Genomic DNA, 20,862 nt, shown 5'->3' with positions numbered 1-20,862 from the left:
CATGGTTCCCGGAAATTTTGTTAATGTGACAAGAGTGTTGTTGACAAGAAACTAATCGCTACTGAGATATTATTATTATCTTAGTCAGAATCCTCATCCATCCTTGCCCTGGCCCTGTCAATTGCTGTGTCACCAGGTGGCTTCGACTGCTGTTGGTATACAGGCGGTCGATAGAAGACCGACTCATCATCCTCGGCATCCAGTTGCATCAAAAACGTCTCCCACTTTTCAATCAGCTACCAAGATGTCAGAAAATGATCGAGAATCAAAAGGGTCAAGGCTGAATGTTGACGCATCTTACCTCCTTTTGTGCTTCGACTGCACTCTCGAGGAATGTTTCTACTCCGCTCTTAAAATCCTCCACCTTTTCCTTTTCAAAGCGATCAATCTCAGTTTTCAGAGATCGACCCATCTCCTCAAATAGCAATCGTGCTTGATGCACCTTTTTCTCTGCCTCACCAACCTCAGCATTCACTTGGTTCAGGCGATCCTGCTGGCTCTTTCCCTGTCGAAGCAACTTGTCCTGTGTGCTCTTCTTCTTTTGGAGCTCAGACTCAGCGGAGTGCCAGGCGTAGAATCCCTTCTGACGTTGGCCAAAGGCCTGCTTCACAGATCCAATGAGGCGGATATACTCTTCGATAATGATTCCAAAAGTGAGCACATCCTGCTGGGCCTGTCGGTCGTACACATCCCGAATCGTGAGTTGTAGTTCGGACAAGGCATCCAGAGGTCCCGACAAAGTTGGCGACAGTTCAACGGTGGAAAGAGCATGAAGGGAAGCTGAAAAGTCACCGGCCGCCTCAGCCATCATCTTGCGCTGCCCAACCATTATTTCCATGGCCTTCAGGAGTCCCTTGAGCTGGTTCTCCAAAGCATCAAGGTAGACCTTGCGGTCGTGGAACCAATCATCTTGTTCAACAAACTTGTCTCCGCGGCCCACACTAATGCCCAGAGAGCCAAACACACCCTTGCTTTCCGCTGGAATAGGTTCCTTGTGCTCCCGGTGTTTAATATCAACATTGAATGCCTCACTCTCGAGGAACAGCTTGAGGTCGGCGTCATGTTGCAGGGTAGGGTGAGCGGCAGTCTTGTTAAGCATCTTCTCCAAAGCAGCTCGCCGAGCCTCGACAAAATTGCTATCGAATCGACCAACTGCTTGCTTTTCAGGCGGTGGGGGAACGATGGAGCCGGGATTGTTCGTGTGCAGGGTATTATATAGCCAGAGGAAATCGCGATATCGTCGTTTGACCTCGAATTCGGGCTGCTTATAAGCTCGAGAAGTAGTCTGTAAAATCCGAGTGTTCCGTGTCAGCAGGAATGCTTAGGCCTTGAACTACCCGATGTTGGGCCAATCTTAGCTAACCTTTGTTCGGACAGAATAAACAATGTGTGAGCTCGTCAGGTCACCAATTTTGACCGGGTCACCAACGGTGATATGGAAGGAAGGCTTGGAAGCTTGCTCAATGCTGACGCTAGGTTGTGTACTGCTTTGGACACTGCTCGGTCTGGCGGCATCCACTGGAGGCGGTGCCCTCGGACTTCCAGGGCTTTTGAAATCATCGTCATTCACATTGTGAGGGTCAATCGGTCGTCGGGGTTGTTGCTGTTGAGGCATCGTAGTTCGAATCACTATCTGCTCCTTCTGCGGCGGCACCGGCGGGGCGTCGGATGTTCCGTCATTATCATCAGCCAAGGCACTCAAAGGACCCAAAGGATCCTCCACAGCTTCAAGGCGGGTAGGCTGAGCGACGAGGCGCCGTGGCCCGCGCGAGGGCCGAGGTGCCGCAATTGTAGCTTGCGAACCTGCGGGCTGGGAGCTGGGAGGCCCGGTCTGGGAAATCTGCTGCGAGCTGTCGCCTGAGTCGGCCCATGGCGACTCCTCGACGTCCATGGTTGCGTATATTTGGCCGGTGGGATGGGCGGCACTGGGCTGGCACGAGGTGACGAGAGGCCGATGTAGGATGACGATGTTGGCAGAAGATGATGCTCAAGACGGCGGGCACCGAGCAAACGTCAGTGTCAGTGGTCACACTTGCGTAAAGCTCCGCATGGACCTTGAACTTGGGCCCCACTTTGGCGCGGCTTCCGATACTTGACAATATTCCGTTCAGAGCTCTTCGGATAATTATTGGGGCCTCATGGGCAACGTGGAAGCATCAACGACAACTGGTTCAAAAACTAACAGCTAATGTGCTAGACTCCCAATATGTCTCAATGACCGAGGTATCTATCTATACAATTACAGGTGTAACATCAGGGGACCTGATGCTCCGTCACACCCCCAAGCAAACCCCCCGTCAATCCTGATCCATGGTACAAGTTACCAGCCGAGAACGCCGATTGCAGTCCACCAAAATACCTTTACGCCTTGCATGCCACTCTGCTACTTGCTTCGCTCTCTCCATTTTCACGGTTAAACCTCCTCCTATTGTTGCGCTTAGCGACTCGTCGTGCCGCCAATGACCGAGTTCGGGAGGGCAGCATACTGTCGCATAACCACGACCGATTCATCAACATTGGCGAGTCTACGACCGAACAGCCCTATCGTTCGGGGTCGTAGCAGCCACCGACCATAACAAGATTCATTCGCGTGAACTTGACTCTCATGACAGGCGTCTTCTTGGTGGGAAAAGCACTGATTTGATCATGGGTAACCATGACTTCTTTGCCCTTCTTCTTCTGCGTTCCAGTAGAGGTTGGAACAGCGGTAGATTGCCCTGCAGCGGCATTCGCACGAGAGGCATCCGTGGCCGCACCAGTCGCAGCAGCGCCATCGGCGGCTGCAGAAGCGGCCGCGGCCTCCAAACCAGCGTGGGCAGCCGCCTTGTGAGGGTCGACTGGCTCTTCAACATCCCATAGCCGGACTGTACCGTCTTGACCGCCGGAAGCGAGGACATTGGATTCCACGCTAAAGCTCAGAGACCAAATGCCGCCGCGTCCATGGCCACGGGAACGCTTGATACGAGTGCCTTTGGCAAGGTCCCAGAAGAAGATGTTGCCCGCCAGATCTGCGCTGGCTAAAATCTTTCCATTTGGAGCACACTCAAGAGCCGTGATGTGATCAGTGTGGCCGGCAAAGACTCGTACACAAGCCCCAGTCACCACGGACCACATACGAATAGATTTATCCGTTTCGTCCGACGCGGAGAGTACATACATGCCATTTGGGTGCCAAGCAATAGCGGATATGGCAGTGTCGTGCCCCACCAAGAGGCGTTGTGGTGAAGCATGATCTTGCATCCAAACACGCAGCGCCTTGTCGTAACCGCCGCTTATGAAGTAGTGCCCGTGCGGGCCCCAGAGTGTGCGGTATATGGGGCCGTCGTGAGACTTGTATAGGCAGAGACATGCCCAAGACTCCAAAGACCACAATCGCACATGGCCGTCGGCTGAGCAGGAGAGCAGGAGTTTCGGCCTGCCATTCATTACAGGGTTGTGTCGGCCTTCGTCACCAAACAGCCTCTGAGCGGGACCAGATGCTGACTCGGAGAAGGAAACATCGTATACTGGTGCGGCATGCCCAATCAATTTGCGACTGTTGAATTTGGCATCCTTTTCGTGCGCATTCATTGTAGGAAGGCCCTTGCCGTCAAGGGACCAAACGCGAATATAGGACTCACTTGTGCCAGCCGCGACTAGCTGCCCATCATCAGAGAAGTCCATGCATGACACGCTGGTTGCAATGGTTAGAAATGTAGAGATAATTTTTGGTACGAAACGGTAATAACTCACGTGCCGAACGTATTGTGAAACGTAAACATGCAAGCACTGACGGATGTTCCAATGCCGCCCGTACGACCGTCAATCCTGAACCGGTCTCGGTTTTCTCGGACCTTTTGCATCTCGAGCATAATGTCTCGAGGCCTTGAGGGAGGCAACGGCAGATCGGCTCTGCTCGGGGCATCTACATCTTCCTCGCGTTTAATCTTCTGGTCAAAGTCCTCCAGCATGCTATTCGTGCCCTCTGCAGGTGGGTTTCGCTTTTCCTCATCCTCAATCTCAGCACGTACATCGTCTCGCAGATCAGGATCCATTGGCAAAGGTCCCAATTTAAGCGGTTGAGCCGGGTCGAGGATGTCTTTGTTCGAAAGGCCGATATTGACCCCAGGGATACCCTCCTTGGCATCAATTTCTTCAATATCAGCGTTCTTGGAGCGCCTGAAGACGGCCTCGAAGCTGAAAGGAGTAATGGGGCCACGGGCAGTTGAGTCAATCTGGCAATAGGTAACAAGAAGCTGGCGAATGACGGATCCCCCTTGCTCGGAATCTCTCTCCAAAAAATTGAATAAATCGCCCGTGGCGTGTTGGTTAAGTGGTATTCGGTACTTGTTTTCCTTGTACAGTTTCGCAGTAGGGTTCTCGGCGACATGCTGAGGTAATGCTATTGTGGAGAATGTCTTGAGGTCATCTGCATGTACGGGTTGGAAATAACTGCTCAAGTCCTTGAGAAATGTTTTCGCATCTTCTGTGTAGCCATGTCCAGCAAGTTCAAGAAAGGCGTATACAAACATGGGCCAGAGGAGCTTTGACAGCTCAAACTACTCCACAGCGTCAATGGTGAAAGTGAAGACACGATATTGACACAGGAAGGCTTACCTTGTAGAGCTCTAAATTGTTGTCTACCCATTCCTTCAAAAGTTTAAAAGCTTTCTGATACTTCTTGGGACCAATATTGGCTAGTTGCTGGATGGGCTTTCCGTCTGGTCCCAAGTGTTTGGACTCTTGTCGAAATACCTCCTCAGTGCGATTAAAGCCTCTCTTCAGCAGATAGTCGGTGACCTAAGGGCCAATGGTCAGCATTCAGTTTCAAAGAAAAATTTCGGTAACTGGCGAAAGAAGTGCAGATGAAGAAATAGTCCACGTTGTGGCAACCAATATCCCACAAGCACATGAGCAGGAGTCGGAGCCCACAACACTGCAGACTGACTTTTTGGATGTCACTCATGGCAGGGCTGGGTTGCCAATAGAACAGCCATAGAAGACGGTGAAATCGTGAGATGGAGCAGGGCGCAGCAGAATGCCAAGGAATGAGGCCGACGTAGCCGTGTGAAGCGGCAGGAAGCAAAGAGAAGGAGGAACGAAGGAACGAAGGAACGCAAAATCAAGTGGGAATAGCTGACGATTATGGTGCAGCTCTTGAAGTGAAGAGTCAAAGGCTCACTTACTATCTGGTTAAGATTCTGGTTTGACATGGCACCGCCGGTGGCACCAGCATTGCCCCCTGGTGCTGGTGCTGGGCCAGCCGGTGAGGTTGCCGGCTGCGCAGCATAGTTGGCAGCTGGCGCGCCAGCCAGAGGTTGCCCGCTCATTATGGCCTAATCGAGGCCGTGTCGAACACAAGGATTCCAAACGGAGTATGAAAATGCCGATGTGAAGAATATGAGATGGTGCGTGATGGGAAACCACGGAAACTGGATCTGTGATGAATGTCGTCGTCTGGTAGCAGGTGAGTCCCAGAAACGGTGGAAGCAATGCGGTCCGCAATGTTCGGGGTCGGCAGGCTTATGCACTCTCTCAACTCTTGCAACAAGCGTACGTGTGCCTCACCCTCGATGTGCGAGAGGGTGCTCCGGAATCGTGACGGCCACCCTCGATGTGTGTGGTTGCAGAGTGCTTCAATGAGTTGAGCTTCAACTTTATATTGCCCGAGCAGTTTGAGTTGGTCGCGTACATGTTGGGTGAGAGCTAGACTTTGGTTTTGCCGGTGTTTAGACGGAGAGATAGGTACCTAGGTACTTCCATGCATTCCTGTCTACGAAAAATACGAATATAAAGCCGCTAAATCTTGCCAGTAAAACTCGTGTTTTAACGTCAATGCCATAAAGTCTTTACTAAAAAAGAAACCCAGAATTTTATTGAATACTCCTTTACATATTTTTAGTCTTTCCGGGTGATGGCAAGCGCCTCTACTCGAGGGACCTAAGTACCGGGTACCTAACAAATTGATCCCCAGCCCCACTACTGTTGTGCCTGCATAGACCCATGCAGGTCATACAGGTGGGAGATTCAAACTCAAATCACATCGCAAGTTCGCAACTCCATCTTCCACAGTTATCTTTGTTAACATTTAACTAGAAAGAGGCCTTGAATTGTATCTTTCAAACAAGAGTCCATTTCATACACTGTTATTTGTCCCCCGAGCATCATCACTCGACAAATTTTGCGAAACGCCATCTCCACCAGAAACAAGGTTATAGCCTCCCTCTGAACACACGCGTATAGGTTCTACCCCATGAATAGCATGGCGTCACCAAACGATCTCATCATGAGCCAGGATGGCCAGTCACAACAAAGTCGGGTCTCGGAGCCATTCACCATTGAAGAGAACATTCACCATCTCAATGCCATCGACAAGTCAATCGCCCAACTCATGAGCCAAACCGCCACAGCTCTTAATGCCCTGACCACACAGGCATCAAACACCTCAGCACCCAACGGCGAGACCTCGTCCCTGGATCCGCCCGCTCAAAAAGAAGCGTTCAAGTCCGCCACTGACTCATTCCTCACAACACTCCATAGCATAGACGTGAGAATGAAGCGGCAGATCATGGCGCTAGAAGAAGCCGGGATCGTGCGTCTGTCGAATACGCCGCGTCAAGATCCCAATGGGGCCACCAAGGGATCGTTGAAGCCGAATGGCGTGGGGACGGTGGGAAACCTAGACGTTGGCTGGCTGAACAGTCGGAGCACGAGAGTAGAACGCGACATGGAGGCCGAGCTATGGCAGGATGCCAAAGAATTCTTGCAGAAGCAGCAGAGTGGGACTGGATCATGACAACAACAGCTTGAATGAATGGAGTATTGTTATGTGGAATATCACACGGCGATTAGCGACAGGCGTTTGGGGCTAATAATAGGAAACTGAATTCGGCGCTGATATGTCTTGCGAACACAAACTTGATGTATTCTGAGCTCCCACGTCCTGTCCCTGCTTTATACCATCTGAAAGCTACAAAGCTCCAGATGCTCTGGGGGCTGCTTCCTCTGTTGCCTGGGCCTGAACCTCTCCGCCCTGCGTCTCTCCCGCCTGGTTGTCTAGTTGTGCTGAGGGTCTTGTTGCCATGCCATATCCACGCTCGTCGAGCTCCTTTCGTAAATGCAGGTATCTCATTCGCCAGTCGCACATTGAAATAGTGAGGCCTATACATGCCACGAAGAATGCGCCGCTGGAAATGGCGAGTGCTATCATGATGCCATATCGCGCTTCGGGGGTGAGCTCTGGCTCACGAGTATAAATCTGATGATCGGTCGCCGCGAGCGATGGCATGCGAAGCCTATTGATGATTCCAGAGCGATGGAATATATACATGATGCTCGATTTCTGAAGATGATGCACAATTCTTTTGACGCGACAATTGTACCTGTTGATGGGCGTACTTGACAAGTATCTCTTTCTTGGTGAGGCGGCTGTCAACTTTGGGGAGATGCGGGACTTGAAGTTTGGCAAAAAGATTGTCAAGAAATATGAAATGGACACGAGGTTTGTTTGCCTGGATATGATAGCAAATTCACCTTCAAGTTGGACAGAAGACTTGGTGCGAGGGCTAGTTTGACGAGATTATAAGGCAATCAGATCACAGTGGTCACTGGTGGCACTGAACACAATTCGTACGAATAATAGTGCACCGACTTTCCGTCTTCTCAATGAGCTGTGAGTTTCTCCATCGTTGGCTATGCATTGCATGACAAACTTTCTGGATTCACCGATCATGTGTAGTTCTAGCAGAGCCGACGCAGTCCGACAAGCTGTATGCATCGAGAAGAAGCCAGTCAAGTGTCGCAACCAAGCAAGGTTTTGGGTCCGCAACAACTCGAGATATTCTTCTTCTCCTATTTTTCATTGACGGAGGAAAATTTTAAGTCCAGGCTTGCAAACAGTCTGAGGACACAAGTTCATGGTCGGGAAGAGCACTTGAAGGATTTTCCGAGTTCAATGAAGCCATCCGGCGTTTCTGAAATGCACAAAACATTGCCGCTTTCCAAGTAGCCAGGAAACCCTTCATCTATATTGCGCATTGTGCAGGATATTAGGGCTGCGCTGACGAACAGTGAGAACGGTGATGAGAGACGGCATTATACCGGATATAAGATGGGCCTGGTATATAGCCACATGGAGATTATACAAAGACGAAGAATTATTGCTTCCAAGGCTTGAAGAGGTTCTATGGTACTTGAGATTGGGATGGTGCGGAAGAAGCATTGTGCATATCCGGGGAAGCGAGATGGCCGATACAAGCAGGAGACGACGTGGCCGTGGAGCTCAAGAACATTCTGCCTCTGGCAAGCATGCTTCTTTATTAGCTGTTTGACACGTGAATGCTGGTAAAGACGTGGCTGCTATGTGGCCATCCATGCGAGGCAATTGTCGGCCTACGGTGGAGTGCGCGGATAGTAACAGGAAATAAGCGGGAGCGCTTGTGCCTCTGGTATCTGATAGCGGTCTGATTTAGCGCCCTCGATTGCTGGAGCGGTGACTGTGTTTCGGTGTTGATTATGGCGATGGTGGTGCATGCAGCTTGGTGTTGTGCAAGCCTTGACGGAAACATTTGATGTGAGATGATGAGTTGAGCCCAAAAGTTGTGCTGGCAAGGCTATTGAGTCTTTGATACGGGGTACCAGGCAGTACTGTGCATGCTCCAGCTCCAACAGGGACCATGACTCCCTGGAATGGCCCTGGTCTATGTCCAGGTTAAATTTAATTTTCAACATTGAATGCTAGTCGCTGAGGCCCGTCACTCACGTTGAGAGGTCTCCCTCTTACTCTCCAGTCATCATTCTGTTTCGGAGTCCGCCTCAGCCGTCTTCAAGTTGATGCCTCGCGATTGCTGACGAGTACGTGACGGGACGCCAAAGCCTATTCATTTGGACTGTCGCACAGGATCGAATGAGGGGTCAACAGTATATGTATTTTGTTGCACCCATCCTGGTGCCATTGAGTGGTCAACCGATTGCATTGCTATTGACGCGGGAAGCCTGCGACGCCAACCCCGCCCGCAAGAGGCTCTACAGATCCGGCTTGGGATCTTTTTTCCCCGGGAAGCCATCGTTGCGCTTTCTTCCCGCTCTCTCTGCTTAATAAAACTAGCCGTCGACAAGTGCAGAGTATACGCGCATTGCAATGAGCTATCATGACCCAAGTCGATGCAAGACGGCCTGCAAGATTCGTGTCTTTTGGGGTGGCAGGTCAGTGCTGCGTCAAGTTCGATTCCTGTGCCAGTGCTTGTTTATTCCATGTCTCTATTTTTGTTTTGGGTCCTCCCTCCCTCCCTGAATCCTGCGCCCTATTACCAACCAGCAATTAGTTTTAAGTGTTGACATGGGCTGCGAAGGCGTAGCCAGCACCCCGTATTTTTTTTGTCCTGTAGTAGTGACATGTACTCGCTTCCTGCGGACCAACCAGAGAGCTTGGGTCTCTTTCCTCCTGTCCAACTTCCACTTGCCGTTCCTCGACCCTCCGCTTCCCCGTTGACTGATTGTTGAGTAAGAACACAACAAGTTGCGCGGGACATTCAGGTGTTCTGCCTGTACCCTGGCCACGAAACTTTACAACAGGCCATTTTTTCATTCGCCCCGTCGTCCCAACTCCTGACGGCTTCACGCCGCGACCGTCTCAGCTTCAACTCCACACGCCTCAGCGACTGACGCATTTCAGCTTGTCATCCGGAGGGTCCGAGCCCAGCAACTCGAAACCCGGCCATGGGCGACCCTTTGGCGAGAGGGACACTCTTGTCCTTCTTCCTCCTCATAACGACTTTGGGGAAAATGGCCGACGGACACGATCATGGCGACAGCCATATTCCCGAGGGACAGACTGTCTCCTTGGAACCGCTGGTTAGTACTCCATTATCGACGAGGAGGATGTGAGCCGACAGGAAAATGGATGAATCCGAGCGAGGTCTGACGCGTGTGCTACAGGATACGACATTATGGATTCACATCTTTATCAACATGTTTGCCTACGGTGTCATCTTCCCTATCGGGATGGTGCTGGGAGTAAGATGCACTTTGTTCATGGACAATGTCTGTGACCGCCAACTTTGCTAACTCTGCGATTCAGATCACCAAGTCTCGATGGCACGTTCCTACACAAGTTGTCGGTTCAGCTCTCGCCCTTCTAGGTTTCTTCTTGGGCCATGCCCACAGCGGCCGAGAATTCGTCAGCCACAATATTCATTCCGTCTTTGCCAACATCCTGCAGCTCCTCTTGATCGGCCAGGTTGTTCTTGGTCTCTACTTGAAAGGTCACTGGGAGAAGGGCGTGAATGGCAAGATCAGAAAGCTGATCCGACCATGCCATTCAATTATCGGAAAGGCGATGCCTCTGTTGTCGTGGGCACAGATGATTTTTGGCGGAATCACGGCTCTCGGGTTCTGCCAGGGCGAGCATGTTGGCCAGTGTGCCGCCCACTTTATCATGGGAGGCGCTTTTATCGCGTATGGTGTCATTTTGACCATTATACTTCTCGTTGGCCAGATCTGGATCCAGCGGACCGGACGATCGCAGGAATTCTTTGACAGCGCCGTCATTGCAGCCTGGGGCTGCGTCAACACCTTCACCGAACACCGCTGGGGGACCGCTTGGGTCAAGAACGACTGGCAGCACACAACCATGGGCATCATCTGGTGGTGCGCCGGCCTGGCGGGTATGTGGCTCAGCAGGGATCGAGATGGCAATCCAAAGCGCAACTTCATCCCCGGCTTCGTCATCCTGGTGACTGGCTGGGCCATGTCGGCACACCCTCAAGAGCTGATGGTTAGTGCCATGACACACAGCACATTCGGGAAAACCTTGATGGCCGCAGGACTCTCCCGAATTATCGAGATTGCTTTTGTTTTGAAGGATAAGCAGTCTCTGTCAGAGAGCGGACGCTCTTGGAACAGCTTCCAATACATTCCTGTCTTTGTACGTGTACCGCCTCGGTGTCGATTTCTAACAGTTCCTCTTGCTAACTGTGCATTAGCTTTTGTACGCCGCCGGCTTCCTTTTTATGGGTGCGACCGAGGAGCAGATGAACCTCGTTGCTCAATCCAGCATGGACGGCGTCTCATATATCCTCATCATGTACTCGCTGGCCTTTCTCGTCTTCTTGTTCACCAACATGCTTGTCCACCTTTACGACCGCCTCGCCAACCCTGACATCAACACCAAGGACTTTCCCAACGGCCACTCCCGTGCCAGTGGGCATGCGGCCGAGGAGGGCCAGCTCCGGGATGCTGAACAATTTGAACTAGACGGCCTCATGAGCGATGACGAGGGTGGTGAGGGTCAGGCTATGCTGAGAGAAAGCTTGGACCGTCCAAGCATAGACACCCCGAGCACTCTTGGCAAGAACAATCACGGACGGGTGTAGAGATTAAAGATTTAAGAAGAGGATAGAAGAATCGAGATTGGTCATTTCGCCGTCTCGAGTGTTTTGGGTATTCATGCAAGAGGCGTACTGGTGATGGGTAATTTTATATTTGGCTTCAAGCCTTTGGGTATTACTTAGTTTTAGGAGCATAGCAGTTTCCGAGTGTCTTCATCGTTACGAGTGTGGCCCGTCAAAGTATGCGATCTCTTATCTCCAGAGGAGTGGCGTCTAAGCTACTTAGATGTATGTGTATGTATGTTGTCCACGGCGGATGCAGTCGGCGCCACCACAGATGTGCGTTCTCTGGCTGGTGACCAAGTGGGGGATTGCCCATCCACATCCGCAACTTATACGGTGGGGCAGATTCTGCGGTGACCGAAAGTTGACGCAGAGAAAACATGCCACTTCGTTTTCCACCTTGCACACCATCGTCAGAGCCGCAAGAAAGAGGCACAAAGTCAACATGCCGTCCGTCAAGAACCCCAACGGCCCGTCCAAGAACCGGCTCGCCGCCCGCGCTTCTTCCGCCAAAAAGGTCCGCAGAAAGCGCAGCGAATCCGCCCGGAACAAAATTTCCAAGCAGGACGTCGCCCGCGGCGCAAGACCCGGGATCCTGCCCACGAGCGGTCCGCGGGCGAAAGTGAGCGCCAAAAAGGCGAGGAAGCTGGAGAAGAAGATGGGGTATGCGCTAAAGAGGAGAATGGAGGCCGAGGGGGAGAAGCAGATGCTGGGTGAGCCTGAACTTGCGACTGAGTTTTTTTTGCGTCTTGGTTAGGACAGCACTGACGAGTCTTGTAGATGCGCCTGATGTGGATGCCGAGGTTGAGAAGCAGCTGAATGCGGAGAACGACATGGATATCCAGTGATGTGCGGATAATGGCCACGCTCTTTGCCCTTGAAGATTTTATGATGGGATGATGGGGGCAGTGGGGAGGCTGGCGTGGCATTTGGCATTTGGCATGACGATTATTGCGACACGGTATATGGTTGACGTGTGTTTTTCTTTGCGGTCACGGAAAGGCGTTGGGGATTGATAAAAGTTGAGAAATATTGTACTGCTGACTGGTTCTTTTGGTTGTGCTGGCGACTTTGAAATGCATGCGAGTCGTGTTGATGGGGAAGAGATGACGGAGCAGAGCAATGAGGTGGGATCCTATTGTCTGTTTGGATTCTGTGATGTCGCTGATTGTGCGAAAGTGGGTGCTAATGAATAGCAAGCAACTCCGTGACTGCCATTGCTGAATGCTATTGTTGCAACACCTTGGTACATGTGCTCTTTTCACCACTTTGTCTTCTCTGATCTCTTCTCTTCTCTTCTTGTTCCTCTTCTCTCTTTCTCTCCCGTTTTTTTTCTTTTCTTCCTTTTCTTCTCTTTTCCCTCTTCCAGAGATGAAATCAGAACCAAAAAGAATCTCGGTCCAAATGTTCTCGCGGGGGCACTTTGCACTTTCCTCAGCCCAGTTTCGTTTATTTCAAGTCACCCTTGTTTACTTCAATAAGCTCTTGGGGAATGCATCATCCAAAATAAATGACTGGCCTGCGATGGGACACACCGGAGTCGCTACGAAGGAAGATGTGCTACCTGGCGATGGAAGCGCCCGGCGTGGCAGTGACCAAGCTTGTGTAACTGTTACACGAGCGGCAACTGGCAGCGGTACGGTTTAGTCCTAAATATCGGGCACGATTAAAACTAACATCGATTAAAACTAACAAGGCGTTTCAGCTTGTGACGACGCCCAACACCTGACGGCCAGAATCGAAGCTCTGTCCGAGTCGCTCCGCAACTCGTTGCCCGTGGGATTGGTTCCCTATAAATTGGCCGAGGCGCTTCGACACGACTCCAACCATCGTCTCCAACTAGCAAGAGAACAAGGCATTAAACTGGAGCATCTTCACATAGGCGCAGACTGTCTTCCTACCTGGAGCACTCTCTATTGGGACCCAGAAAACGAGTCCCTCCACAGCACAATACAAATGCACCTCGTCCACCTTGACCTTGCTCAAAAGTTGGGAGAGTTTCTGCAGCGGCAGATTCGAGACAAGAGCAATCAAAGGTTGCGTCAGGCTCGGGCGCTGGGCATCAAACTTGAAAACATATTCATCGGCGAGTCCCTTCTGCCAGAGTGGACTGCCAATAAGGGCGGCAGTGACCGTGAAGAGGTCTCCCCTTCTGCAGTCGATGATACGCTGAGCGGCTCTACACGCGTTGGCACTGGACACGACAGCTTGGGTACTGTCGTTGGTCCTATTACCGACTTGTCCGGAACGGATGCTTGGCAGCATTCTGATTCTGAAGGCTCCGTCTCGTTTCCGGGCGTGGCACCGTGCAATGTCCACGACGGTGACGAGGACGACCAGCACCCCGACGAAATATACATGAACAACCACGTGGATACACGGCCAATTTATGACGAATACGGAAATTCTAATATTGTTCACGACGTGGAGATTGTTGGTGGCCATGGTGAGCATGACACTGTCGACCTGGGAGTATATATGGCAGTGGACGACGAAGAAGTAGATGACCTGCCAGAGGTAGAATTGGCCATGGATAGGAAGGGCTTTGAACAACACTTTGGAGATGAAGATGCTGTTGATGTTTACATTCCAGACATGGAAATATTCTGTTTCGACAAGATTGAGGAATACGACGACGACGACGACGACGACGACGACATGCATGAAGATGATGACAATCCCCAAGACACTTTGAGGTTAGAGCCATCTCGTTATATGGAACTAGATGATGATGACGGTCACGGTGAAGACGACGCAATCTCACAAGGAAATGCTATGGACATTTGCGAATCTGATGACAGTTCGTCCGATTCAGAGATGTTAAGTGAGGAGGAGTAGATTCTTTTCGGGCAGTTGCGCTGCTTACAGCATCATCTTTATAGGCGAGGTTAACATTGTACACAGGCGTTGGGACAAAGGATGGCTGTTGAGCCCGGGACCACCAACGAGATTTCACTTGTGTACTTGGCTCGAGATCTGGGATGGGTTCACGCTGGAAACTGGGCTACACGGGAGTTATGATGCCATGATATACAGAAATAATACAAAATTATCTTATCACAGTTGCTGCGTGCAAAGGCCTCTGTGTCAGTATCCAGGCCTTTGAGGCCATCTAGCTACTCCCATGCGTGCGTCGCAAGACTCCGCCTGATTCGCAGGTAAGATGCAGAAACCGAAAGCACAAAATGTCCCACGCCTCGCCTATTCGTCGTGATAGTCCCCTGAATATCCGTGTATTTGCATTCAGGCCATCGGCAGCCCTGGGACCAATGGAGTCCGGACCGTCAGAGTCATGGGCTTGTACATGTGCCGCTGGGCATGACTTGACACGCCTAGATACATAGGACCAAACACCTTTAATTTTCGTTCTTTTGACAAACTCTATTCGCGGCGGCGTTTCTCACAGTGACAGACGAGCTCTAACAGAGGGACCATGCACGCCGCTAGGTCGCGATTTAACCCATTTCGTTCTACGTATCTTGGATGGCGGCACCAGGACGCTTAAATTCAAGGCTAAAGCCAGACTGGAAGGATCCATGTGCACATGTACAGCTATAGTCTGCTAGTAGATACAACACAGTGCACTTGTAGGCGGTGCCGAAAACCGCTTCCATTCGAAATCCAGCGCGAGACATGGTCATCGACAGGTTTGACATTGGGCACGGGAGACTACACTCTTTCACAAAGGGGGCTCAACGAGAAACAAAAAAAAAGAGGGTGTAGCATCGATAGTCTACACAATATGGACCGCTGTCTAGTAGCTGGTTTTTGAGTTTTGCCCAAGTCGACGCTTGTTCAGAAGCCAGGAGTGCATCGTCGTGAAGCCACGCCGTCGTGTAAGCCGACGCGGTTCTGCCCATTTCTTCACGCGCAGAGGAATTCTCAGCCCAGCACTCTATTTGTTACAACACCCCCAAAAAAATCTCAACATGGTCGTCATATCCAAGTTCACGGGCTGCTGGGCCCTCTGGGCTCTGGCTTCGCTCGGTCGGCTCACTCCTGTCGCCGGCTATCCATCGCAAGATGCCGCCAGTGTTTCCGTGTCCAATACAACCAACCTCACACGCGGGGGTTACGTCCCCGACATAGTCCCAAAGCCATTCTACGCCATTGCCAACAGAGTACTCACCAAGCAAGGTGCCTTCGATGCTCTGCAAATGGGGGCCAACGGCCTGTACATCCCCGTCTGGGGATGGATACACACCGGATGGTGGGCCGACTATGATGGCAGAGGCCGCTCCGCAGGGGATAAAATCGAGAATCTATTCAAAGAGATTGTCAAGTTTCGCATCGAGGGCAGAAACATCTGCCTCGTCTGGCTGGACCTTCGGAGCCCGGATTGGTGCACGCCGCACTACCCTCGCTGCATATTCGACAGGCTGGTCGGTTTCTCTCGCAATATTCTTCAGAGCCAGGGCATCTACGTTCTCTACGGGTTCCACCTCGAGAGCGTCAATGGGAGTGCCTATGCGTCCCTCCAGGACGACCTCAACGACATGGAGGCCATCTCTATCGAGGGTGAGCTGGCAGAGGTAAATGCTTCCTTTTGGAAATACGGGCCCTCGGCACCCGACAGTCGGGTCATGTCGTACGGATATTTCAACTTGGCGACGCCGCGCTTCGGCCACTGCAACGAGGAGAGGTTCTATGTTTGCTCGGAGCTCAAACGGGGCGCCAAGAGCAGGGACGATGTTGGCAAAACGTACGCCTGGACCGTGTCGGGTGATCAGTCCGTGTACGTCGACAGGCTGATGGATGCTGGTGTCGATGGCCTTGTTTTCGGCTTCAGAACCATCGACTTTGACGAGCACGATGCGCCGTTTTTCGCCTTTAGGAATATCATTGACTGGATCGACAGTCATCCGTACCGGTATTTGGCCAACATTTACGATAAGCCGTGGGATCGACGTCTGAACAATGAGTCGGATAATAAGTAAATAACAGGCATATGGCTATATTGCATTTCAGGACGTTATCAAGCCGAGTTTGTTGCTTCAACGTGCTCCCGCTCTGCAGCGGGTACAGTCTCCAGAGTAAAGTGTGTCTACCCCATGATGTCTTTTACGTCGACATACTAGACTGCCGTGTTGTATTCGGGGGCCATGTGCTTGTGGTTCAATAAAATTATTTTACTCCTTCCCAAATATCGCTGGCAAATTGTTGAATCGAATCGTCCTCAATCGCCCTCGTACAAGGAAATAGCAAAATGACGGACCTGGTATAAGCCGTTGTAGCCTCTTCGAGAACAAGAAACTTACGCGGAACGCTCCACAAGCCGCTCGTCAGGAAGCATGATGGCCCTGTCCAAACCGTACGGCATCCCCCGATGTCGGCCACGAAGCATCATGGCACACATGACGACCTTTCCAAACGTAGTAAACTTTGTCGACAAGGCCGAAGTAATGTCTGGGTAGCCCAAGGTTAAGCCAACACCACCGCTGGGGAACAAATCAGCCTCAGTAAACTTTAGTCGAGACGGAGTCGCCATGTCAATAAGAAAAGAACTTACTACGCCGAAACCACCTCAAAGAATATGGCAAAGAATGAAAAAGCCTTATTGCGGTCAGCAACTTGCCCCCTAATTTGACGATGGAAATGTCCCCAAGAATAGACAGAAGAGAGAGAAAACGTACCGGCTGATTGGGATCCGCAAGTTTAGTCGCCTCGGAAACACTCAAGTAAAACAACCCCAAAAAGATGTACCACAGATCAAAACCGAGCTGCTTCTGCATATGTTGGAATAAATACGACGCCCCTCTGTCTTCGTTGTACGTCGGGTCCTGCGCATAATACCCAAGCGACTTCTCTTCGTATATGTTGGAGGACCGAATGCTCATGGCGATGGGGAATGCGGAAATATACATCATGACCAAGAGAGTGAATTGCGCACCGGGACTTAGATTCGACAGAGTAAATGAAGCTGCACCGGTGTGTCGCGCCGCGGCGGATTGGAAGAAGGCCGCTGCCACTCGTTGGCCTGGCGTCAAGTGTGTGAATTCCGGGTTATGCAGATCCAGCACGAGGAGGATAAGAGTGCCGAGGAAGTTGAGGCCGATAATGATGCCGAACAAGGCCCATGTGGTTCCACCGGGAAACAGGAGCGCGTAGCAACGGCGAGGGTGAGTGAGCAAGAACTGAAGAGGTTCCTGGATCGAGGAGCCTCGAGGCGTAATCTTGGACATGGTCCATAAGATGGATCGTAGGAAGACCGGGTACAGCGTGTTGCCGGCAAACGTGAGAAGACTGAGCCAGAACATTACCCATGGTGAGTCTTGAAAAAAGACCATTGAATCGGGCGTGAGGGTAAATCCGAGATTGCAAATGGCAGTTTGAGACGTGTAAAAAGCCCTGCGTGGTGTTGGTCACACAGTCCCATAGCTCGGTTTCCATGTGGATTTTCTACATACCACCATATTTTGTCCTGGGCGAATTCGTCAAGGTGCGCGACATACTTGGAGTCGGCATGCAAAATCCAGCCCACCAGGCCGATGGCTCCAATTAGATGGACGCCGAAATAATAGGCTGGGGTTTGGCACCATCGGTCAGTTGACGAACAAAGCAGGTTCTTCCACAGAGCAACGACACCTACCGACAACTACCTTGAGCAAAAGTTTAAGACTCCTGTACTCGATACCCCCCAGCTCGTTGCGATCTTGCCTGGTCAAGTTATAAAATCGCGAGTTCCGTCCAATGCTTGCGCCAGTGGACAAGTATGGCATGTCGTCGGATGCTCGACGACGCCTGGTGAGCTCTCTAGAGATTGAAGAAGGCGTCGGCTCGCTGCCAATAACAAACAGGGACGATGCGAGAGCGGCTGCCCGATCTATAGATCTTGATTCGCGAAGGGGGCCCAGGGTCTGAAGGCGATGTTGCCCGTTGTCGTCTTCTCCATACCTTGTGAGTTCTGCGCGATGGTAAGTAACGTCGTCGTGCCAAGGGCGGACTCAATTACGTCCTACATGCCTTCTTTGCTTTTCAGTCTCGGACCAGTCAGCTCCACCAAAGGGTGTCCTGTCAGCAAAGTCAGATGGCTGTCATCCTGCAGCATCGTGTCAGGGCGGGTCATGTATCGTTACCGAGATCTCTGTCTCGTGGACCAGGGACGTATAATACGGAATCGCTTCTGGGATGCCTGAGTTTGTCCGCTGACGAGTCGAAAGAGATGTGCGGTGCACTTGCATCGATCGCCTCTTCCACAAACGAAGAGCAAGATACTCTGGCCTCACTCTCCAAGTCCTGATAGGGCCCCCTGATAGCATCGTTGTTGTCGGCAGCCAGTTGAACACCATCCTTTTCACTTCCTTTGCCAGAGGCTCTGGTTTCTGCTACCCCAGATGTATCTGGTGGAGATGCCTTGGGTTCTCCGTATTCCAAGCGAGAGTCCTCCTGAGAGTCTGTGCCTCCTCTTCTACGGGCATGAAGGAGAGCAGGGCCTTTGAAAACATGGCGTCGGCACTGCTGTAAGTCATCATGCATCTCGGTTGGTATGGGAGGTCTTACCAAAGCTGTTAAGGTGTTTGTTGAACCAGTAGAGTCGCACGACGACCACCAAGATGTTCACAAAACCCATCTGTGTGAATACAGTCGCAAAGTACAGGTATAATTGTTGATATAGCTTCAGCTCATTCAGATTGGCACTATGGACAGACACGAATGGTTAAACCGGGTCGGCCACGGAACCGGTCCCTCACAATATCGAAATACGATTTGGGAGCTCTCTCGAGGACGTACACGTTGAGCCCAGACTCAGTCGATGCACTTGAGCCCATAAAGTAGGCATCGATGGCAGATATGTTCCCGTACAAGTACAGGAATGGTATGGACAACAGTCCCATAACAAAGATGTAGGCATCTGCGACCAGTTAGCCATGTTTAATAATTTGACTAACCAAGGATGTTTTCTAAATAAGTCCTATTCGAAGACGGTTGGAATCGGAATATGAAGAGGGACTGCCAACGTACAATGTAAAGTAATAAAGTTTAGGGACGGGCACCGCATAGTAAAAACAACCCTCGGGTTTCGCAGTGTGATGGTAAGTGGAAATAAGGTAGGCAATAGTGTCACAAATCAACAAGCAGCAGTGATGGTACTGATCCTTTAAACGATAAGGAAGGGTAGCACGAACGGGGCAAGCAGTTCAGAGATATCAAAGCATCGGTTGCCACACTTATATGCAGCCCGTATCTCTCCGCGGAGTCGACTTGCTTGTTCTCATGGACTGACCAAAACAAGTTTTTTACCCGTGTCTTCACTTCAGATCCCTCCACAGCCTCTCACTCGCTTGTCTGGTTCAAAGCCGCATATCTACTAGAACATCTCATGCAAGGCATGCACACTGATGGCCCAGCATCGCGTTCAACCAAGACACGATGGCAAACAAGAGGGTTGCACCCAGTCGGCTTCGCAATTCCGGGGGACAGAACAGTCCGCTGTCATGGTGATCGCTAGAAATGAACATTTGCCGCGATATACACAGTCATTGTACGTGCGGAACATATCTCATTTCGACCCATCAGATACCCGGTTTTGTATGCCAACATGGACATGGAGCCCCGGAGGTGTGTTTGTGCATATTCAAGACATGCAGCACGAAGAAAACGAATAAGCAAACAACCCGACTCCGAGGACGAGAGGCCCATGTATATTTGCGGCACACAGCATGGCAGCAGGTCTGGTGACACGTCGAGGAGGTCCGGGCTGTTCGTGCTTGGACCCCGACCAAGAGTATCGTGCAGTGTAACTGTTGTTTCCCGAGATCTGTCTCCTCATCAGTCAAACTCTCTTATCTTTCGTGACTCGAAACTCATATTGCCCAGTCAACCTCAAACGAGTCAGCATAATCAGACGCTCCTCTGCCGTTTGTTAGGCTACAGAAGCTCACCAAAGCTGTGGAGATGGATTTAAGATCGGCTTTACCAGAGTAGCATACAATCCCAAGTTGACATGCTGTGCCGAGATTTGTTCCTTTGCGTCAGCCGAGTGTTCGAATTTCCCCTATCAAGAAGTGAGATCGTTGTCTCGGGCCGCAGAAGCCCTACATAAATTGGCGGCTCGATAATACACTCCCCGCGATTTATCTTCTTCCTTGCATCACAACCATCTTGTGGTTGCAGAAGCAGAGTTTTATTTTGAGAGTAAAAGCATGATAAAGCAGAACGAACACTGCCCGCAGCAGCAAAGACGCGGGAATACAAGGATCAGCGGCACGCGGCCTGATCTTGTAGTAATTCGCCCGCAGCCTTGTGCCGCGAGACATAACTTGCATACATCTCCAAGTAAAAGAGAAAGTCTCAGCTTTCTCCCCAGCAGTGTTTGAGACAATATCGACTCATATCAGTTGTTAACATGGCGGCAACTCCACCAGGTTGTTTCTACTTGATGGGAGTGTCGTAGTGGGAGCACCAAGTACAGGCAAAGCTTGGTAATAGCACAGTTTCCACCTGATGTGCCGTGTTGATTTGGAAGACCATTCCATGCGTTTGGATCGACATC

The 20,862-nt window shown here is 51.1% G+C and overlaps 9 protein-coding genes across 9 annotated transcripts; 5 read left to right on the top strand and 4 right to left on the bottom strand.

The window, feature by feature from the left end:
- Nucleotides 1–80: 80 nt before the first annotated feature.
- On the bottom strand, nt 81–1,891 carry vps5 (Vacuolar protein sorting-associated protein vps5; the record flags this gene model as incomplete). The annotated part of the gene is made up of 3 exons (XM_014689187.1): nt 81–236; nt 302–1,285; nt 1,364–1,891. 3 exons carry the CDS (start codon nt 1,889–1,891, stop codon nt 81–83), a joined length of 1,668 nt encoding a protein of 555 aa, XP_014544673.1.
- A 650-nt stretch (nt 1,892–2,541) lies between these two features.
- Nucleotides 2,542–5,309, bottom strand: taf5 (Transcription initiation factor TFIID subunit 5; the record flags this gene model as incomplete). The annotated part of the gene is made up of 4 exons (XM_014689186.1): nt 2,542–3,673; nt 3,733–4,538; nt 4,597–4,779; nt 5,166–5,309. The coding sequence occupies 4 exons, from the start codon at nt 5,307–5,309 to the stop codon at nt 2,542–2,544; spliced, it is 2,265 nt and encodes a 754-aa protein (XP_014544672.1).
- Nucleotides 5,310–6,265: 956 nt separating this feature from the next.
- G6M90_00g045110 (uncharacterized protein) lies at nt 6,266–6,775 on the top strand (the record flags this gene model as incomplete). Its single annotated transcript, XM_014689185.1, has 1 exon — nt 6,266–6,775. The coding sequence occupies one exon, from the start codon at nt 6,266–6,268 to the stop codon at nt 6,773–6,775; it is 510 nt and encodes a 169-aa protein (XP_014544671.1).
- A 174-nt stretch (nt 6,776–6,949) lies between these two features.
- On the bottom strand, nt 6,950–7,267 carry G6M90_00g045100 (uncharacterized protein; the record flags this gene model as incomplete). The annotated part of the gene is made up of 1 exon (XM_014689184.1): nt 6,950–7,267. The coding sequence occupies one exon, from the start codon at nt 7,265–7,267 to the stop codon at nt 6,950–6,952; it is 318 nt and encodes a 105-aa protein (XP_014544670.1).
- A 2,429-nt stretch (nt 7,268–9,696) lies between these two features.
- YTP1 lies at nt 9,697–11,351 on the top strand (the record flags this gene model as incomplete). Its single annotated transcript, XM_014689183.2, has 4 exons — nt 9,697–9,831; nt 9,916–9,993; nt 10,058–10,903; nt 10,962–11,351. 4 exons carry the CDS (start codon nt 9,697–9,699, stop codon nt 11,349–11,351), a joined length of 1,449 nt encoding a protein of 482 aa, XP_014544669.2.
- A 463-nt stretch (nt 11,352–11,814) lies between these two features.
- On the top strand, nt 11,815–12,217 carry G6M90_00g045080 (uncharacterized protein; the record flags this gene model as incomplete). Its single annotated transcript, XM_014689182.1, has 2 exons — nt 11,815–12,082; nt 12,150–12,217. 2 exons carry the CDS (start codon nt 11,815–11,817, stop codon nt 12,215–12,217), a joined length of 336 nt encoding a protein of 111 aa, XP_014544668.1.
- Nucleotides 12,218–12,893: 676 nt separating this feature from the next.
- G6M90_00g045070 (uncharacterized protein) lies at nt 12,894–14,207 on the top strand (the record flags this gene model as incomplete). Its single annotated transcript, XM_066130364.1, has 2 exons — nt 12,894–13,005; nt 13,075–14,207. 2 exons carry the CDS (start codon nt 12,894–12,896, stop codon nt 14,205–14,207), a joined length of 1,245 nt encoding a protein of 414 aa, XP_065986604.1.
- Nucleotides 14,208–15,298: 1,091 nt separating this feature from the next.
- Nucleotides 15,299–16,306, top strand: pld_0 (Phospholipase D; the record flags this gene model as incomplete). The annotated part of the gene is made up of 1 exon (XM_014689180.1): nt 15,299–16,306. The coding sequence occupies one exon, from the start codon at nt 15,299–15,301 to the stop codon at nt 16,304–16,306; it is 1,008 nt and encodes a 335-aa protein (XP_014544666.1).
- A 317-nt stretch (nt 16,307–16,623) lies between these two features.
- On the bottom strand, nt 16,624–19,204 carry trk1 (Potassium transport protein 1; the record flags this gene model as incomplete). Its single annotated transcript, XM_066130363.1, has 9 exons — nt 16,624–16,807; nt 16,879–16,922; nt 17,003–17,717; nt 17,777–17,891; nt 17,959–18,273; nt 18,333–18,380; nt 18,446–18,802; nt 18,870–19,006; nt 19,101–19,204. 9 exons carry the CDS (start codon nt 19,202–19,204, stop codon nt 16,624–16,626), a joined length of 2,019 nt encoding a protein of 672 aa, XP_065986149.1.
- Between the last annotated feature and the right edge of the window lie 1,658 nt (nt 19,205–20,862).

The sequence above is a fragment of the Metarhizium brunneum genome, chromosome 2 (genome assembly GCF_013426205.1).
Source record: "Metarhizium brunneum chromosome 2, complete sequence".
NCBI classification, from domain to species: Eukaryota; Fungi; Ascomycota; class Sordariomycetes; order Hypocreales; family Clavicipitaceae; genus Metarhizium; species Metarhizium brunneum.
This window is presented reverse-complemented; position numbering and strand designations above follow the sequence as displayed.